This window comes from Mastigoproctus giganteus, chromosome 14 (genome assembly GCF_048544385.1).
Source record: "Mastigoproctus giganteus isolate SK-2022 chromosome 14, ASM4854438v1, whole genome shotgun sequence".
NCBI lineage: Eukaryota > Metazoa > Arthropoda > Arachnida > Uropygi > Thelyphonidae > Mastigoproctus > Mastigoproctus giganteus.
The window spans coordinates 66,999,115-67,020,919 of record NC_143588.1 but is presented as its reverse complement, the minus strand read 5'-3'; the positions used below and the strand labels follow the sequence as shown (position 1 = coordinate 67,020,919).

At 35.3% G+C, this 21,805-nt stretch overlaps 1 protein-coding gene across 1 annotated transcript in view; it reads left to right on the top strand.

The window, feature by feature from the left end:
* LOC150075189 (zinc finger protein 830) overlaps positions 1 to 21,805 on the top strand; it is a 106,762-nt gene that overhangs the window by 67,223 nt on the left and 17,734 nt on the right. Inside the window, exon 6 of the mRNA XM_090388393.1 lies at positions 12,677 to 12,855. Coding sequence (XP_090244519.1) covers positions 12,677 to 12,855 — 179 coding nt within the window. The remainder of the gene's footprint in view (positions 1 to 12,676; positions 12,856 to 21,805) is intronic.

The following is a 21,805-nucleotide window of genomic DNA, read 5'->3' as shown; positions in this document are numbered from 1 at the left end:
AGTTTGAGGCAATTCAGAAGGTGACAAGTTAACATTAGAAGAAATGTTGACCATTTTCCCTAGAAGATCAGCCCGTTTTAAAATCTCCTCATTGACCACTTTCTGTAGCCAAGTGGTCAGGAGCGGGAGTGCAGTAGCACACGCTCTTTGAGTAGACCGGGGTTCAAGCCCCTGACTGCTAAATACGGTCGACCTGCCAACCCGCACTGGACCAGCATGGCAGATTGTGGTCCATTTCCCTTAGCATGAATTGTTGAGGAGGCTTCCATCCTGCAGTGGGTTGATAATCGCTGCAGTTTACCGTTTTTACCATTGGCCACTTTTAGTTTTTCATTTTCTATTAATACTGAGGTAACAACAGTCTTGAGGTTAAGCCACTGCTCCATAAGTATTTTCCCCGATGTTTTGGTAATTTTATTGCTTTCATATGAAAGAAAGCAGAAAAGTTCTTACGTAACTTTGCTATTATTTCTAGTATTGGGGTAGCACTTAAATCTAAAACCGACGCTGTAGAATTTGAAGAACCAACTGTTCCCAGTTTCTCATTCTGGGGCAAACCTTTTGAGATCTCGCTTTCCAATGCAGACTGCATGTTTGCAGCAGAAATGTTCTGTGAATGAGGTATATCCTGAGACACCGAATGCATCTTAGCCAAATTCTGTGAAACTCTTTGCACCTGAGAAGTGTCTTGAGAACAGTGACCCTCCAATCTCTCAGGACTGACTTGAAGAGTCATCAATGCAAAATATAATAAGATACCAAAATTTCAGATCTTTCAAGTACTTTGAGAAATATAAGGCTTCAAACCCTAGAAATTATTTTATAGCCACCTTATATTTTAGTGTATAATCATTTACAAGTAAGCAAAGAGAAACTGCTGCTGGAGAAAGAATGAAAATATTCTGAAACGTCGAGCATAAACTGTATATTACATATATACGGTTACATATATATTACATATATACAGTGGCTTAACCTCAAGACTGTTGTTACCTCAGTAAATTATAGTCCTGGTCACACTTTATAATATAGCTTTATAGTCCTAGTCATGCTCGTTACTTTATTATTAATTTAACTAGAGATTTTGTAGTTTACTACTTAATGTATGTAGAACCTTTGTATTGTTTGAATTTTGCCACCATTGTAATAGTATTATGGAGTGAGTGATAGGGGAAATTCTAGCATTTTAATTGTGGTAATAGGTAGCTTGTTAAGTTCGAATCATGTAGTTTGCCATTAGTTGGATAATTTTATTATTTATTATAATTAACTTATAACTTTCAAGCATAACGGTATAGCCTAATGCATAAAATGTAAACTTGGTAGTGTTATTGCTGCGTAACGGGTGAATTGGAGTAGGATTATTATTGCATTTAACTTTTGATTTAAAATTAGAAATGTAGTTATTAATTGTGCTTCTCTAATTATGTTAGTGAATAAAAAGACAGCTTATGAGAAATTTTTGGCAAAGGATGCAAAAAAGACCAGCAAAGACTTGTTTTCTTATGTAAACACTAGAAGGAAGGGGATGAATCAAATTGGTCCACTTCATATTAATCTTTCGACTGTTGAAGACCCTGCTCAGGTTGCTGACAAACTGAATGAGATTTTACGTCTACATTCACACTTAAGGAATTCTTTTAGGAAGTGGATGTCAGAAGTTTATCAGACTAACTGGGAGCTAAATGATTTTGTAATAATTGAGAGGAAAACGGAAAAGATTTTTTGAAATTAAAAATAAGAAAGGCACCTGCGGTGGATGGGATATTAAGGGAGGCAGCTAAGAAATTAAGCAAACACATAGCCATAATTATGAGAGCATCTTGGATTCAGGGGAGGTCCCTGCGGACTGGAGATGTGCAAAGATATCCCCAATTCACAAAGTAGATCAAAGGGTGACACGAGTAATTACAAACCTGTTAGTTTAACTTCTATTCCAGGGAAAATAATGGCGTCACTAGTTAAAGAAGTAATGGAGGATCATCTAGACAAAGCTGCAATTATACTTCAGACACAGCATGTGTTTGTTGAGGAGAAATCTTGTCTGACCAATTTGATCAGATATTATGATTTGGTCACAAAGGAACTGAATGCAAAAAATAATTTTGATATCATATACTTGGATTTCAGGAAAGCTTTTGATACTGTTGCACATGGAAGACTACTGTACAAATTGAAGCAGTGTAGCATTAAAGGCAAGTTGCTGCTATGGATAAAGTGATGGTTAAGTGTAATTAGACAGAGAGGTAATCAATAGACAGTACTCTTTATGGACTAATCTTATTAGTGGAGTCTCCAGGATTTGGTTGTTGGGTCCGTTGTTGTTTTCTGTATTTATCAGTGATATTGATGAAGGTATATCAGGCTTAATGTCCAAGTTTGCAGATGATACAATGGTTGGCAGGGTGGCTAATGGTAGTAATGATGGTGTGCTACTGCAACAGGATCTAGAAAAGGTAGGCAGATGGGCTGAAAAATGGCAGTTGAAATTTTACATTGACAAATGCAAAGTACTGCATATGGGTAGCAGTAATCTCAGAGTAATGTACTAATTGTGTGGTACTACACTAAGGTAGTGGAAAATGAAAAAAGACATGGAGGTAATTGTGTAGTCAGATATGAATTTCTCTGAGCAATGCAGAGAGGCTGTGAGGACAGCTCATGGGATTTTGTCATCAATGATATACAGAAATTTTTCTAGCAGGATAAGGAGGTGATTATCCCATTGTATAAGGTAGTGGTTGGGCTACATCTTAAGTGCTACATACAGGTCTGGAGACCTCATTTTAGGAAGAATGTAGAACTGCTTGAACAAGTATAGATAAGGGCAACAAGATTGGTGAGTGCAACAGACAAAGGGGTGCTCTTACCAAGAAAGGCATCAGTTTGCAAATTGCAGCATCTGGAGACTAGATTGAGGTGTTTAAGGCTTCGAATAGATTGAGCAAATTTAATGCGGATGGGATCCTTCCTCTTGCTTACATTACGCACACGAAGGGGAACAAATTCCAATTGAGGAAGGATGGTTGCAGAATAGATGTACGGAAGTTTGCCTTTACCCAGCAGGTGTTTGATTGCTGGAAGAAACTACCACACGTTGTTGTGGAAGTTGATAGCCTAAATAAATTCAAGAAAGAAGTATTAGACAAACTATTGGAAGGAATCTATAAGTGAAATGGAAATTGTTTTTTTATTTATTTATTTATTTATTATTTTTTTTTTACCAGTGCTGTATAAGCTGGCTTTCTTATACAGCATTGCTCATTTTCTTGCATCATTTGCTAATTAGTTTAGTCTTTTGTACTGTAAATTTGTATACACCTGAATGCAGGAAAGGATTTAATTTAATACTTTGAAAAAAAAAAAAAACCACTTCCACTTCACCCCTCTGTTCGTTCAAGGCTCAGCTGGACAGGTATTTTGAACGAACAGAGGGGTGAAGTGGAAGTGGTTTTTTTTTTTTTTTTTTTTTTTTGGCTGATGCTGCATAAGCTTGCTTTCTTGCATCAAATGCCTCTACTAATGCTAATGCTAATGCTAAAAAAACAGAACTTGCATTAATAATGTTCTTCAACCTTCATGTTACTTATTTATATTAGCAGACAATGAGAAAATTTAAACTAGATGTCATTTAGTAGTAGTAATTTTGTAATTAAAAATCTGAGTGAGAATAATTTGCTTCTTCGATTATTACAACCACAAAAGTAGAAACGATCAATGTCAGAAGATCAATGTCAAATAGTAGAATTAGTAGAACTAAGTCGATATGATATCAGAGTAGCAGGTATTCCCAAAACCAAGAGGATGAATGCAGGTGGGTTGCAGCTAAACAATAATTATAAATTAATTTATTTTTAAATAAGATACAATGCAAGGAAGGTGGAGCAGTAGCTTTCAGATTAGTTTGAAAGAAAGTTCAATTGGTTGGGAAGAATTATCTAACAGAGTTATGTGGGCAAAATTTAAGAGGGATAATTGGATGATGAAATTTGTCTATGCATGCAGGCCAGGGCAGGAAGGTCAAAAAAAAAGATGAAATAGAAGAGTTCTTTAATATCTTAGGAATAATAAAAACTAACAACAAAGAAAGGAAATATTGGTTGGAGATTTAAAGAGCAGAGTAAGAAATAGTAATCATATCTAGAAATGTTTAGAAACAATTATATCTAGAGATATTTTAGAAAAATTTGAAAGAAAGGTAAACCTAACAGTGATGGCAAAAAAAAAAAAGGCTATTAGAATTTTGTGCAATTCACACACTCTTTGTTACATACTTAGTATTTTGGCAGGTGCCTCTGTAGCCAGGTGGGCAGGAGCAGCAGTGCGTAGCACACGCTTCTTGATTAGACCAGGGTTCGAGCCCGTGACCACCGAATATGGAGGATGCAGAAAGGTCAGGGAATGATCACCGCATATCCCTGGAGTAATATGGCCTTAGTTGCTAATGCTCCTAAAAACCAAATAACAAACAAACAAACAGTATTTCGGCATAAAGATAGCCTCCGTGTAGTGTACACGAAGAAAGAATAATTGACTGTATCATTATAGAAAAGGATCTTAAACAATTAGTTGAAACTACAAGTGGTATATAGAGGATTTTAAATTAGAAATGATCACCATTGTGTATTGAGCAAATTAAAAATGGATAATTAAAGCCAAAAATGAAAAGTATAAAAAAAGTGTTAAAATGAACACAAGAGGGTCTGTAAAGATAGGAAATTCAGAATGCCATGATGGACACAATTAGTTAAATTGGATTGCAAATGGAAATTACCTAAACTAAAACTCAGGGTGAAGTTAAAACAGAAGGAAAAAAAAAGAAAAAAAAAAAAAAGATATGTATTTGATGTGCTGATATACATTTGATGCCACTGACACCAATTGCCTGCTACTTCCTGTAGGACATCATTATGTCAAAGGGGAGGTTTTTGTTGCATCCACTACTTCAGTCATAATGTGTGCAAATTATATGCACACATTATGGTATGCCAGTTCTTAAAATCTTTATGTGTATTGTGCCTGTACATGTGCTGTGCCGACCGGGCTAGCCGGGTGGGTAAAGTGCCTGCCTGGCAACCCAAAGGTCACGGGTTTGAATCCTGCCTCGGGCTTGGATCAGAGTAGAAAATGCAAAAACCCTGGGAGGTGTAATATGGCTGCAGAAGCCGATGCGCTGACAACTAACAAAAAAAACAAAAACAAAAAAAAAAAAAAAAAACATACTGTACGTGTTTAATAGCCAATTTGTATGTTATGTGGGCAAAAAATTCAAAATAATTCAGGGGTCTACCTCCTCTGTATAATTAAATCTCGAGTTAAAGAGGCCTTTAAGAATTCCTCTAGTCTCAAATGGGTTTCAAAGACACCTTTTTTTAGGGGCATGCTACATGCCTTCAAATTTGTTTGTCTTACTTTCAAAGGAATCAAAAAAGAGTGTTTGCCTACAGATGAAAGCCTTAGATTTTGTTTGTTGGTATTTTATTTTATATATTGTTTCAAGGCTACTTCAACCAGGGCTGTAGTTAGATGGTTCAGAGCAGATTTATTTTGCTCTCCAATCAGAGCATTCTGAAGTAGTATTAAGGTATCAAGAAGCTTTCTCTACAATGAAAGATACTATCGCTATTACTTACTTAGAAAAGGTCATGGGAAAATATTGAGTATCAAAATATCCAGACAACAGACATCTTTGATATTAGACCTGAAATGATGGGGGTTGGAGGAGAAAATAGTGCCACATTATCCATAGGTTTTTTTCCAAAGTAAACGTTCCAGAAAATTGGAGTAAGGTATTAATTATACCAATATATAAAAAGTAAATAAAGCTGATTGCATAAATTACAGAGGAATTTCATTCCCTAGTTTAGCAGGTAAAATCTGTGTGAGTAGTTTAGAGACAAGGGTTTGAAGTATCGTATTTTAGCGAAATAGGATATGCCAGTGTCAAATATTCACACCGAGACAAATTACAGAAAAGCTGTGGGAAGAACAAAACAAGAATTTGTATTTAGAATTTGTTGATATTGAAAAGGCATATAATAAAGTACTTATGAATCTGCTCTTTCAAATTTTAAGAAAACTATAGCATCAAAGATAATCTTTCAAACGGAATAAAAGTTTGGATAAAACTGGCAAATCTGCAGTGAGGATTGAAGAAAGCAGTGTAAAATAATTTAAAGTTAAGTTTGGAGCAAGACAGGGCTGCACCTTATTGCCACTTTTTCTAATTTTCACGTGCCATTTAATAAGAGAATGTAAGTTGCTGACAAAGTTTAGCATGGGAGATGTAAAAAATTAGATTTGTTAATATAATGTGAATGATATTCTGTTGCTGATTAGTAGCTTGTAAGATATCTCTGAATAAATTGAATAAAGGCTGTAGAGAATTTGATATGTAAATTAGTTTCGCAAAGACCCAAGTTATGAAAGTTGGGAGAGACAAAGAAAATTTAGAATGTATTAGCATTAGCAAAGGCACATGATGAAAGAAAGCAAGCTTATATATCATCATCCAAAAGAAAAAAAAAAAAAAAAAACCCTCATTTCACTCATCCACTCGCTCCAAATGTTTGTCAAGTTCTGCCTTAAATCTATTTAAGCTATCAACTTCTACAACGACAGATGGAAGTTTGTTCCAGCAATCAACCACCTGCTGGCTAAAAGCAAACTTCCACACATCTATCCTACAACTGTCTTTCCTCAATTTGAATTTATGCCCTCTCAGGCGATTACTCTGAGCAAGAGGAAGAATCCCATCAGCATTGAGCATGCTCAAACCATTCAAGGCTTTATACACCTCAATTAGATCACCTTGCAGGTGCTTAGTCTCCAGACACTGTAATTTGCAAAACCTTTCTTCGTAAGAGCACTTCTTAAGCCTTTCTTCGTAAGAGCACCCCTTTGTTCCATTAACTAATCTTGTTGCCCTTCTCTGTACTCGTTCCAACAGCTCTACATCTTTCTTAAAATGAGGCCTCCAGACCTGTATACAGTACTCAAGTTGTGCCCTGACCATTGCCTTATACAAGGGGATAATCACCTCCTTATCCCCGCTAGAAAAATTCCTGTATATCATTGACAAGACATCATGAGCTACTCTTGCAGACCGTCTGCGCTGCTCAGAAAACTTCATATCTGCCTTCCCAATTACCCCCAGGTCCTTTTCATTCTCTACCACTGTCAGTGTGGTACCACAGAGTTGATACATTACTCTGGGATTACTGCTTTCCATACATAGTACTTTACATTTGTCAATATTAAACTTCATTTGCCACCTCTCAGCCCATCTGCTCAACTTTTCTAGATCCTGTTGCAGCAATGTACTGTCATTAGTGTCATTAACAAACCTGCTAACCTTCGTATCGTCTGCAAACTTGGACATTAAGGCTGATATACCATCATCAATATCATTTATAAACACAGAAAACAACAATGGACCCAACACCAAACCCTGAGGAACTCCACTAATAACATTAGTCCACGAAGAGCAGTGTCCATTGATTACCACTCTCTGTCTTCTTCCCCTCAACCATCCCTTTATCCATAGCAGCAATTTGCCTCCAATGCCACACTGCCACAATTTGTGCAGCAGTCTTCCATGTGCAACAGTATCAAAGGCTTTTTTAAGATCTAAATATATGATATCAAAGTTATTCTTTGCAGCCAGTTCCTTTGTGACTACATCATAGATCCAATCAGATTAGTCAGACAAGACTTCCCCTTAACAAACCCATGCTGTGTCCGAGCTATAACTGAAGTCTTGTCTAGATGATCCTGCAATGATTCTTTAACCAGTGCCTCCATTAATTTCCCTGGAACAGAAGTTAAACTAACAGGTCTGTAATTACCTGTGTCTCCCTTTGATCCTCCTTTGTGGATTGGGGTCACATTTGCACATCTCCAGTCCATGGGTACCTCCCCTGAGTCCAGGGAAGCTCTCATAATTATGACTAAGGGTTTGCTTACTTGCTTTACCGCCTCCTTTAATATAACTGTATAGATTCCATCCACCCCAGGTGCATTTCTTGTATTTATCTTCAACAATTTCTCCTCCACTTTACTCTCAGTTATTACAAGATTATCTAACTTACTGCCAGAACTGAATACACCTCTGGCATTTCCCTCCCTGAATAACTTCTCATGTGAATGTCGATCGAAAATATTCATTCAGTTTTTTAGCTACCTAAGCAGGATCATCAACAGTTGAACAATCGATATCAAGTGGACCAATCTGATTCATCCCCTTCCTTCTAGAGTTTACATAAGTAAAAAACTCTTTGCTGTTTTTCTCAATCTGCCTTCGCCTGCCTAACCTCCTTTGTAACTTGGTTACAAAACAGCTTATATCTATCATACTCTTCTGTGTCACATGTCTAATTAGTTCATCTGACATCCATTTAGGCCTAAATCTTGAACAATATTTCTTTGTTAGTATGAAAAGTCTAGTAACTTCCAAGATTAATTCTTTGAATGCTTCCCATTTTGAATTTGCTGTTGGTAACATCATCAGTTGGTTCCATCATATAGAATTTAAATATTGTCTCAGACCACCGTAGTCACCTTTACAAAAGCAAAAACCCTTCCCTTTACCCTTGATGGTAGTTACTTCTTTGAGTAAATCCCACTTCAGCACACTGTGATCACTGCCACCTAGTAGTTCCTTCATCTACAGATTCTTGATGCATGAAGAATTACTACTGATAATCAGATCAAGAGTATTACTCCCTCTAGTTGCCTCCCGAACATGCTGGTGTAGAAAAAAATCATCCATAAATCCACAAAAGCCTTGGTAGTGTGTGTGAGTGACCGACCCGCAAATTCCAGTCAGTATCCGGGTAATTAAAATCCCCATTATAAGACACTCTAATTTACTGGCCCACTCTGTTTCCCTGCACAATTGCTCATTATACTCATCAGATTCATTAGGCCTGTAACACAAACGTACTCTCATTTTTCCTTTCCCAGTGCTTATGTCACACCAAACAGACTCAACATTGCATTGTCCACCCACATCAACTGGATGCACTTCCTTAGATTTTTTCTTAACTAACAGCATAACACCTCCTCCCTTCCTGTCTATCCTTTCGGTACACATTGTACTCCCCAAATTCCAGTTCTGCACTGCTTATGTCTGTGTGACACCATGTCTCTGATATCCCAACACTATCTGCCTTTGATGTCTTGACTAGCACTTCAAGCTCATCGAAACTATACTCCTAGCATTGGTGTACATGCAAGTATACGTGCACCTGTTTCTACTCTTAGTTACCCTAACACAGCCCATGTATTTACTTGTTCCACTATGATTCCCAGCAGTAACGCTAAATAACCAAAAATTAGAAGAAGTTAGTAATTTTATCTGTCTAGGAACAGTCTTTAATGAAGGTGGAAAATTAAACATGGAAATAAACAATAGAATAAGCAGCAGAGCAGGAAGTACACAGAAGCCAATTAAAAATTCATTTGGAACAGAAGAGAAAATGAGTCAAAATTCAAAATTAGCTGCTTATAAACAGTTTTTAAGCCTATTTTTAGCTGAGCTAAGTATGAAAGGATGGATAAAAAATTAAGGAGCCCTTAGAAATAATAGTTTCAAGAAAAATAAATAGAAATAACAATTGGAAGCAATTTCATGACCATATTAGAAAATGAGGGAAAAATATTGGAATAATAATATTCAATCAATTCAATAAGTGAAGTGAACTTAAGGTGATGTGGAGTAGAAAGGATGATTGGAGGGAGATTAGTTAGTTATTTGAAGCAAAAATAAATGGTAATAGGCCAACAAGAGGCAGACTAAGAGGAAGGTGGATTCATGGTATCAAGCAAACATTGTAAGAAAAAGGGCTCACTCTGGTTAAGGCTAAAAGATCTAATAGGAAATATGCTAGCATTGAAGAATATAGTGACTGGGAGAGATTTGTTCTATAATGACCTAAGCATCCATTTGGTATAAGAGATTTTGGTGAAAGGCCACATAACATTGATAATTGTGTAATTTAAAAGTTCCTCAGTTACCGTTTTAAAAAATTTTGGGATGTAGAACGTACCAATATTCTTGATGCTTCACCACTTACTTTGATATTATGCAGTGTAAGCAGATATCTTAAATTTTTTAAAACCATTCACAGGGTACTGCAAAAAAAAAAGCTCCCTTTTCAAATTTTTCTTAGAATTTTTATAAGATCTTCAAATATTTTACTTAGTAACAGATATCCAAGAGCATATTTACAAGTTTTTGCCCCCCAAGATTTCTGGATTTTCCCCCTCCTTCATAATCTTTAACAATCATGCAATACTAGCTGGGCTGCCCCACATGTATAGTGGCAGACCTTTTAGTATGGTAGTTTCACCACTGTAGTTTGATGTTACAAATTTCCTGCCCAAACCTCAGTAACCTTTATATTAACCATTAATCCACTTTGTTTTCAATGTGTAGTCAGTTGAATCAGATGCACTTCTGAAAATTCTTTGATTTTACTGTATCTTTAAAGGTAGTCCATATCATTTCTTTTTCTGAGGCACTGCTGTTTCTTTTGTTAGTCACAGAAAATAATTTCAAGACAAATTAAAAAAAAAAAAATTATCACACAAATCTAACCAAACAACAAAAATATACCAACAGAGTGCCATGGGTGTGTATCACCAAGAATTTTCACGAGGGGGAGGTAGGGTTGTTAAGTTAAAATAGGAAAATCAATAATTATTTGTCTCAGATGATATATGAATAATAATATGAGAGATGAAGGCTTTTTACTAATGATAATTTTACAGAATAAATCACCTCACCCATTTGATTCCCTCTTTCCCCATGTAATAAATGCCATTCACTGTGTTGAAGTAATATGACAACTTTGCATATTTACAACTGAAATTCTATTAATTTTAAACAGTGCTGATGTTAATCAAGACCTGCATGTGACCGCAAGTTGCCCTTTTTTACCAATGCATACTTACCTAGAAGAATGCATTCATGCCTGATGATACATCATGGTTTCTGACAGTCAGTGCCTCATCATTCCATTATTAGAATAGCCAGATGTTTGTAATAAGGTATTTTAAAGATTAATATGTAAAAGTATATACAGTACACTCTCGATTTTCTGGGATAGATGGTAAAAAAAAAAAATTCCTGGATAATCGATTTCCCAGTTAATCTAAAAATACATTAAGTTCCCGACATACATAAGAGATACGTTCCCGGACTTCTTACGTAAGTCGAGTTTTACGTAACTTGGGAATGACTAAAAAAAATATTGCTGCTATATCCCTGATATGCCAAAATTACAAAAAACACATAATATCCTCAGAAGAATGAAGAAAAATAGTCATATATTTTTAATTAGTTCAATTAAAAACTTTATCTGGGGATAGCGGTGAAGTAGCTGGAGTGGCACATAAGAAAAGAAAACATAAAAGGAAGTAAAAACACGTCATTGTACTGTAAAAAGTGATTTATATTTTGTAGCCTTAGTCATTACAGTTGACTTCATTGGTGCCGATAGCTTCAACGCTTCTCATATTCTGTCTTTCTCCTTTATTGTGTTCATGATAACAGTCAAAATTAAATTTTCTGAAAAGAACTTCACAGAGTTAAGGTGAAAACTCACTATTATCACCCCACGTGAGCTCACATTTTACTAAAACACATTTCCAGAGGTCACTGCCATAAAACAATAAAAACAATTTGCACTTTCCGGGTTATTGGGCTTGAACGGGTAGTAAACTCGATCTTATTGCATTTGCGATAATACCAATAGCTGGAATTTTGTGGATTTTTAAGTTATTATAGTGAAATGTGTGTCCCCTTCACTGAAATCTTCAGTCATATAAATAATGTAACGTAAGTCCGAACTCTGTAAATCGGGGGCTTGCTGTATCGAAAAATGTTCAGCAACCTACTAAAATGTATGGCGATAGATAAAAAAACGAAAAAACTTGCCACATACTACTTGCACGTCCAATATGATGCTTCCCTTTATTTTTTACGATGTCAATTTTAAATCTAATAGCTTCCCTTTATTTTTTAAAATGATGCGTATGGTTTTGTCACCAACATTATAATGGTTCTTTAGAGATTTAACGTATGCACCGTTTTCAAACTTTTGAAGAATTTCAAGTTTTTGTTTAATTTTCTTGCATTTGCCCATTTTTGCAATTTCTAAACAAAAAAAAAAATTTATATATATAGTTATATAAAAAAAATTCCGACGTTCTTGACATAAATAACGAAACAAAATTTGTCCTTTTGCGGTGCAACAGAACACAACAATCGACGTGACGCACTAAAACAAACCAAACATTTGGTCTTTTTTTATTTTATTTTTTTTGAGTGATGCATGTGAAGACAGCAGGGGTTGCAAGATAACTGGCACAATAATCTCCTAATGACGACTTGTAATGCCACTTCTTGTCACTTATTTACAACTTGTGCCTTTTCTAGTTATTACTTGAATTTTATGATTTCTGGTTGATTTGTTTTTTTTTTAATTTGGAGTCTTGAAGTGTCCCGGTAAATTGAGTCTGCTGTATATTAATTCATTTTTCAAAAAAAAAAAAAATAAAATAGTACTATTTATTAATCTTGCAATATAATCATGTCTTTATTCTTACAATAAGAAAATGGATGACTATTATTATCCATTGTCTCTTATATTTGCATTTTTTATTTTGTAAGATTTTTTTGATACACCTTTTGCCACCAATAAAAAGGAAAACTTACAGACCTCAAATGGGAAAGAAAACAAACAAGAGATGAATGCAAAACAAGAAAAAGATGTTGCACAAGAATCTAAATCCAATAATGCAGAGAGTTTGCCAGAGGGCTTCTTTGATGATCCTGTAATGGATGCAAAGGTAATATAGCTCTTTCATTTATAAAAAAATTCAATTAATTTGTCATCAGTTAGCAATTCACAGTTGATCCCTGTTATTGAATACATTTTTCAAATTGATAACTTTGATGGGTTTTTTTATTTTCTGACTGCAGTGTGATATTCTTTAGAGTTTATAATAAGTGTCCATCTCATATCATGTTTTTACTTTTACTATTATATAAGAAGCCTTATAAACAAGTTCTTAACTGGATGTCATTTGCTTAGATATGTACAAAAAATTTGTATTTGATGTGCTGATATACATTTGTTGCCACTGACACCAATTGCCTACTACTGCTTGTAGGACATCATTATGTCAAAGGGGAGTTTTTTGGGATTTTTGGTGTATCCACTACTTCAGTCATAATGTGCAAATTATATGGTATGCCAGTTCTTAAAATCTTTATTGTGTGTATTGTGCCTGTACATGTGCTGTACTTGTTTAATAGCCAATTTGTATGTTATGTGGGCAAAAAACTCAAAATAATTCATGGGGTCTACCTCCTCTGTCTAATTAAATCTTTAGTTAAAGAGGCCTTTAAGAATTCCTCCAGTCTCAAATGGGTTTCAAAGACACTTTTTTTTTTTAGGGAACATTCTACATGCCTTCAACTTTGCTTGTCTTACCTTCAAAGGGATCAAGAAAGAGTGTGTGCCTACAGATGAAAGCTTTAGATTTTGTTTATTGAGTATTTTATTTTATACATTGTTTAAAGGCTACTTCAACCAGGCCTGTAGTTAGATGGTTCAGCGCAGGTTTATTTTGCTCTCCAGTCAGAGCATTCTGAAGTAGTATTAAGGTATCAAGAAGCTTTCTCCACAATGTGTGAATGATGGTACTAAAGGGGATGTGCTATCTGCCATTTTATTTTCACACAATGTACAAAGTGCATTGTAATCCTGTGTGAACTGCCAATGCACTCCTATAAACTTGGTATTGCCATAATTCCAAAAATATTCTTGCAGTTAATGTGTCTAAAAAGATACATTAACCGCAAGATTCTAAGATACTTCTTGTGTATCTCAGAATTCACAACAATATTATTACAGTTGTTTCCAGAACAAGTAGAATTTGCTTTGATTCAAGTCAAGCCCTTGAATAACAGTGATCTTACAAACAAGAATTATCAAGTCCATCTGGCTATCAAAATGTCAGCTTGTTCATGCTGACCCACCTTACATTATTCTAAAATACTATAGGTGTAATAATATCTTAGAATATAGCTGTACACTACTACCCCTTCTGTGTGGACTTCTTCATCCAGGCACTGTAACATTCATTTAAAATAAACAAGATCAATGAAATGCTGAGTCATCTGATGGTTAAATGTCCAGCCAGGTAATGATTTCACAGCTTCTAAGTATGACTATATGCTGAGTTTAATTTTCTCCATTTGGGCAAGAAAATTGGTTAATAACTATATATTCTAAGATATATCTTGGATTATATGACTGTCTCAATATCTGGGATCTTATTGATCCCAGACATTGATCCAAAGACCGCAGAGAAAAACATACATTTCAATCCTGCACCTGTACAAGTTGGAACATGTTGGGATCACAAGTGAGATCCTTAGATGGATCACAGGATAGCTAATGAACAGGTGGCAGATGGCTGTGATTAATGGTTGCTCTTCACATTAGGCCTGAGATTAGAAGCAAATCCTTTAGACATCAGGGCTGGGGCCACTTGTTTCTGATTTTATTAAATGACATTTACAAAGGGATATGGGGCATGATGTTGAAATTTGCAGGATACATTGGATATATCAAGATTGGATCAGCATTAAGCAGTTCTCCTTCAGGTTGATTTGGATAGGCTTCAGGCATCAGCCAAAAAAAATAAAAAATAAATAAAAACCTACCTACTTCCACAACACCAGGCAGAAGTTTGTTCCAGCAATTACTCTCTGGTCAAAAGCAAATTTTTGCACATATTTCCTGCAGCCATTTTTTCCAATTATATATATATCCCTTTGTGTGTGTTGTCTGAGAAAGTAAGGATATCAACAGCATTTAGTTTACTCCAATCCATTTAAGCATTTAACACTTCAGTCAGATCTCCTTGCAGATGCCTGGTTTCTGGATGCTGCCATTTACAGAACTCAAGTCTTTATTGGTAAGAGTACCCTTTTGTGCCCCTGACTAATTTTGTTTCTCTGCTACGCATCTGTTCTGATAGTTCTGCATCCTTCCTAAAATGAAGCTTCTGAACCTGTTTGTTTTAATGCTACAAAATTCAAGGTCTTACATTTGGGAAATAACAGTTGCAAAATAATGTGCAGGAATTGAATAAAAACAGTTTATTATTATTTTTTTAAATTATTTGTCCAGAATAGCTAAACAATCCTTCAGTATTTATATAGAAAATAATATCTTAGTGTTATTAAAACCGACATACAAGTTAGTGCAATTGCATCATTTCTGTACATAGCCAACTACTTTCAGCCAACTATTCTGTTATTAAAACCTTAAATAATCGGTAATGCAAATTTTAAAATGTGACAGAATTTTATATATCAGTATTTTTTATTTAAAAATTAAAGTCAATTTTTAAATGAAAGATACTTAGAATTTTATTTGAACATTATTCTTTTAATTTTGTAGAAGCAGAATCATATCGTATCTTGAAAATTTATCATGTGTGCTATCTGATGTACTACCAGTAAAGAAGCCAGAATGTAATTGTTCTCAACAGCAGTATATGTTGTTGAGAACATGTTGTTCTTATGTTTTAGTGGTAAATTTTTCTCTTATATTGACTATCATAATGTTGTAGAGCTCGCTGGTGTTATTCTGATTTGTGAATGTTGATTATTGGCATCAAAAGATATTTTTATAATATACGAGCAAAAATATGTGCAAGTGCATAATTTTGAAATTTCACATGCTTAACAGTTTTATAACCTTGAAAATAGAAATTACTAATACTATGTTACTGTAAAAGCCCAAAATTCATTAAATCCTGGATTTATTTACCAAAGCATTCTGGTTAATTCTAGAATTTGCCAGATGGCATTGTTAAAAGCCCAAATTATTAACACTTTTCACTTTATTTCCAACTTTTGCCACTGTGATACGGTAAACAACAAATCCTTAAATTTGCAAGTTAGTTTTGGTAAAAGGATAACACGGTTGATTTGTAAAAATCAACAATTCAAAATAAGTAAAGTTAATTAGCATACAAGTTAGTGCAATTGCATCCTTTCTGTACGTAGCCAACTACTTAAGTAGTTATGAATTGGCATCATTAAGTATATCTCATATTGTGAATACCTTCATGAGTTACCATGATATTGCACTACTTTGAATAAGTAATGCTTCACCATAGGATATTGTGAAGTGTTATTTACTTATTCTCAGCAGATACCATCATCCATGTAGTACCGTTTCGGAGCTTATTGCCTGGTACCCGGTGTTGCAATGATGACAACCCAGTCGCGAAGTATAACTCAGCAGTTCTCAGCAGATACCATCATCCATATGGCACCATTTCGGAGCTTATTGGCTGGTACCCTGGTATTGCAATGATGACAACCCAGTTGCGAAGTATAACTCCACAATATGAGAGATGCCTGATGGTGCGGAGTAATTTAGATTACAGAATAGTTTAGGGCTAAAGTCTCAGGTTACATAGGGAGTTAACTAGCATACAAGTTAATGCAATTTCATCCTTTCTGTACATAGCCAACTACTTAAGCAGTTATAAATTGGCATTATTAACTCATTGTGAAGGTATTCACAATGAGATATACTTAATGATGCCAATTTATAACTACTTAAATAGTTGGTAGAAGTACAGAAAGGATGCAATTGCACTAACTTGTATGCCAGTTAACTCCCTGTGTAATCTGAGGCTTTAGCCCTAAACTATTCTGTAATGTAAAGGTAATTATTATTATTATTTTTTTTTTAGGAAAGTTTTCTTCACAAATTCAAGAAACACAAATTCTAAACATATGATTGAATACCTTATTCACAATATAGTGAATATGTTACCTAGACAGCTTTGCAGGATAACAGATGCCTTTGTTTAAAAATTGGAAAAGTAAACGATGCAAAAAATTATCATTGCTTCCCTTTTCGTGCTGTCCAGTCATCTCTTTTCTGAATTTTTATGACTTTGTACAAAGTTGTCTTAACATATTCACTATATTCAGGATATAGTGAATATGTTAAGGGGGGGGATATTCGCTATATCCTGAATATAGTGAATATCCCCCCCCTCCATGCCCTTGTTTAAAAATCAGAAAACAGATGATAAGATAGTGCAAAAAGGGAAGCAGTGATAACTTCCTGCTTTAGTCACTTTTCCAATTTTTAAACAAAGGCATGGGGAAGAAATCAGCTATCCACACAAGGTTTTCTGTGTAATACATTCTCTATATTTTGAATATAATGAATATCCCTTCACGTGCCCTTGTTAAAAATCAGCAAAGAGATAATTGGACGATGCAAAAAGGGAAGCAATGATAAAACCCTGCTTTTTTCACTTTTCTGATTTTAAAACAAGGACATAGAAAAAGATACATCTCCTAAACCCCCTTAAAGTTGCATGGATAACGTATTCTCTATATTTGGAGCACCTAATATACAGTACTTCAGTCAAATAGAAAAGAATTTCCAAATGCAATTATCAAATGAGCTTTGGCCAACACGAACTGTTAAATGGTAGGATTTAGTGAATAAGAGTAGTAATACTGCAAAATAAAGTAAATTGCATTGATATTTCAGGCTTTTACCAAGGGAGGTTGGAAAATGGAAGAGACTAATAGTTTTATGTTTATAGTGTATTTCCCCAGTAGAATTAGTAAACCCTTTGTTTTTTTTTACATTGAAAATAAGAATGTTAAAAACACAAATTTTAAAATTTAAATTTTCAAATTTTTCATTATAAAAATAAATATATATATATAACCATATAAATAAGAATAAGAGTTAAAATAAAATATAATGCCAGCAGCATGGTAAGACAAGAGTGAAAAATAATCAAAATTAAACCTAAATCAAACAGGGGAGGGAGGACGAGAAGGGTAACAAGAATAAAAATATTGCAGTAGAAACTCTCTAAAATAATTTAGAAAATCTAAATGAAAGAATAATAATTCATTGAATTTTGAAAGCCAATTAAATAGAAATTTAGCGGTAACCCCTCTGATGGGTACCAGGTCCAAATTTATGTGAAATATCACCAACAGAGGTGTTAACCACTACAATAAAATAAAACAAAAATAAACCAGAAGTATACTGACCATTATGCCCCATCTCGACAGAGGACCACGACGCCAATAATGGTCAGGGAATCACTGCATTTCAATTGCTGGACAAATCGCCACAAAGGAGAATCGATCGAAAGATCAGCCCGCCATACGATCCTCAGATCAAACCACCAATGCAGAAGACTTGAACAGCGGTGGTTCTGATGCAGGCAGCGAAAATTAAAAAATAGAACAGCTACTAGCACTCCAGTGCAGAGCCACACTACTGACAAAGTAATCTTAACCAGATTATATAGACGAATAATGAACTATGGATGGCATATATATATATATATATATATATATATATACAGTACAACCCGGATAAGAAATTCTCGCATAAGAAGTTTTCCTCTGTACTAGGTTTGGTTTCTTTAGTCCTAAGCTTGCTTTCTTGCATCATATGCCACTACCAATGCTAATGCCAATTTTTCTGACTTTAGACATTTTTCCAGTTTCATTTTGGCTCAGATGAATGGAGTTTTTCAAAATTAAAATCAATGAAAAATTATTTATGATTGTCAATGTGTCAACAACGACTCTCTAATTTGGCAGTAATTTCAGTGGAAAGTGATAATTTAAAACAAATAAACATAAATGAAATAATTAATAAATTTGCATCCCTTAAAGCAAGGAAATATAGATTTGTATAATTTTTTTTAACATTATAATTTTCCTTTTATTTTATTCTTCTTCTTCTCTTCTTTGGTCCTTAGCTGGCAGCTGGGGGAGGCGGTTGGCCACGCAACCAGTATGCTGCTGTAGGTGCCGCAGGGTTTCGGACTTGCTCTGTGATGTTCTTCCATACCTTACGATCAATGGCATCAGTCCTGGCCTGGTTAAGGTCGAGACGTTGGCTCTTCAAGTCATTTTCCACTTGCTTGGCCCACGTTTTCCTAGGCGCGGTCCGTTGGATGCTCCATTGGGTGGGTCGTTGTCTCCAAAGGAGTCTAGATGGTATTCTGTTCGTGCCCATTCTACATACGTGGCCAAACCATCTAAGCCTTCGCTTCTGGATTTGGTCGGCAATAGTTGGTTGCTGTTGGCATCTGGCGCGGATGGTATCATTAGTGATGCGGTCGCGAAGAGAGATGCCCAAGATCTGCCGCAGGCATCGCATTTGGAATACCTCAAGTTTGTTCAAATCTAACTTGAGACAAATCCATGTTTCCGATCCGTAAAGAAGAATGGGCAGGATCAAAGTCCGGAAGAGTCGGATTTTAGTCTTTGTGGAAATGTTGGTCCTCTTCCACAGACACCATTTGAGCGAGGCGAACGCAGTGGCCGCCTGTCCAATTCTGCTGTGGATTTCCATGGTGGATGCAACTTTCTTCTCCTGGACCAGCGACCCAAGGTATTTAAAGTCCTGCACTTGCTCGATCTGGACGCCTTCAAGATAGATGGTGGCTTGCAACCCATCTGTTGTCAGGGCCTTTGTCTTACCAGCATTGATCTTCAAACCGTATGGCCGGGCAATGCGGGCAGTGTCGTAGAGGATGTCCGTGGCTTCAGCGTCGTTACTGGCAAGGATAGCACTATCATCAGCAAACATCAGGTCAGTCACATAGTGATCCTTGTCATATTGTATGCCCTGTCTATTTCTGAATGCTTGCCTCATAATGGCGTCGACCACAATGTTGAAAAGCAACGGGGAGGCTACATCCCCTTGGCGGACTCCAGTTTGGATGGTAAATTCCTCAGATAAATCGTTCTGGATGCGCACCTGGCTGGTTAAACCGTTGTATGCAGTTTGGAGGAGTGTGATGACTTTTCGAGGTACATGTTCAACCTCCAGTAGTTTCCATAAGGCAGGCCGGTGGACACAGTCGAAAGAAGACTTAAAGTCAGTGAATTTAATTATTGTGATAGAGTACGATTACTATGATTTAGAATTTAAAGTTTATTTCCAGAATTTCAGAATGATTTTGTTATTTTTGTTTGTTGTTTCATTATATTATATGTGAGATATGTTGTAATTCTTTTCTTTTTCAATAAATTAATAATAATTATTGACGTCTTATTTTATTTTTTAATCGAAATTTTTTGGGCCAGCAAATTGGATTTCGCTTACTGGCAGCACATAGTCGCACAGGCCCTGCCAGTCTGTACTAACAGAACATACCCTATACCACGATATCACCTTCAGCTGCTAAAGTGGTCAACACAGGACAGTCTGGATGCATGGCTTTGTGAAGTTCATGCCACACTGTCACCTTACTATTGGTTCAAAAAAGTGTAAGTCGAGACTCGTCAGATAACATGATCTTTTTCACTGTTTTTCTGTCCAATCTTGGTGTGGCAGCATCACTCCAAGTCAAATCTTTCAATTTTTTGTAGAAAGAAGTGGCTTTTGCATAGTCACATGACTACCATATCCTAGATTCTTCAAATCCCATTGCATAGTTCAGTTGGAAATGGGTCTTTCTTTGTCTAAATTGAATTTTTCAGCCATTTTCTGCACACTAGACCTTTTATTCTGATGTACAGTTTGCTTTAAATCCCTGTGGCCTCATTCTTGGAGTACTGACCTTCTGCTGCATTTCTTCTATTTAGAGCTGCATTCTCTTCATTTGCTTTGTTTTCTCATTTGTGGCTCCTGACAAATGTAATTTGACAATAACACCTTTCTGAAAATCTGACAGATCGCCTGTCTTCCCCATGACCAGATCAACTATGAAGCATTAGGATAGCATATAGTATTTAGCTGATACCAAGGAACTTGTGATCATACCATGTAACAATTTACATTTTCATAAAGGTACCATAAGTTTAATTATCTGTTGATGCCAGTTGCAGAAAAGATTTATAATTTTTTGGCCAGTGAGTACAGGATATGAATCTGTTCTTCTACCCTGCTGAGAACTAACATGCACTGAACAATATGTTTTAATTGAACAACCCTTACATTTTCAAAATACACAAGAATCACTTTAATTTCCCTAAAATATTTGACTCCATCAACATCAGTATGACTTTCCATCTGTTGGATTATATTGAAGACCCATATAGTGATTAAGAACTCATCATGGCTTAAGTTGCTATATTCCACATAAAAAAAACACCAAAACTGTAATATAATTATGAGCTTACAACAGCTAAATATGTTCCTTTAATCAATGATATAGTTTTATCTAAAACCCTATTAAAAGTATATACAGTAAATCCTTGCTAATCCGGTTTAATTGGGGGAAGAGGTTATCCGGATTAAGTAATAATACGGATTAGTGAAGCCGAAGATATCCCTAAAGGACAAAAAAAAACTTAGAACACAAATAAATGGAAAATTTAATGATATAGGTAGTGCTGATGAAAATAAATAAAAAAATATCACTGTAGTAGAGCCTTTATTTAAAAACTATAAAAAGACAATACATTTATCCAACGATCGATAGATAAATGTATTATCTTTAGTTTTTTTACATTTATCAGGTGGTGCTGCATCACACATCAACGGCACTTGATCGTGCTGTGAATACCAATTAAATACAGCTTCTTCCAGCAACACTTCTTTTGGTTTTTTTAATGTCTGTCTATTTGATACACTGCTTTTATCACTCCCCACATTGAATTTTAAAAGAAAATGTCTTTATAAATTCTTTTTGTTTTTTAATATCTGACACAGCCTGTTAGCCAATACAAAATTCCTGATCAATGCAATTTTTTTTTCCAGGA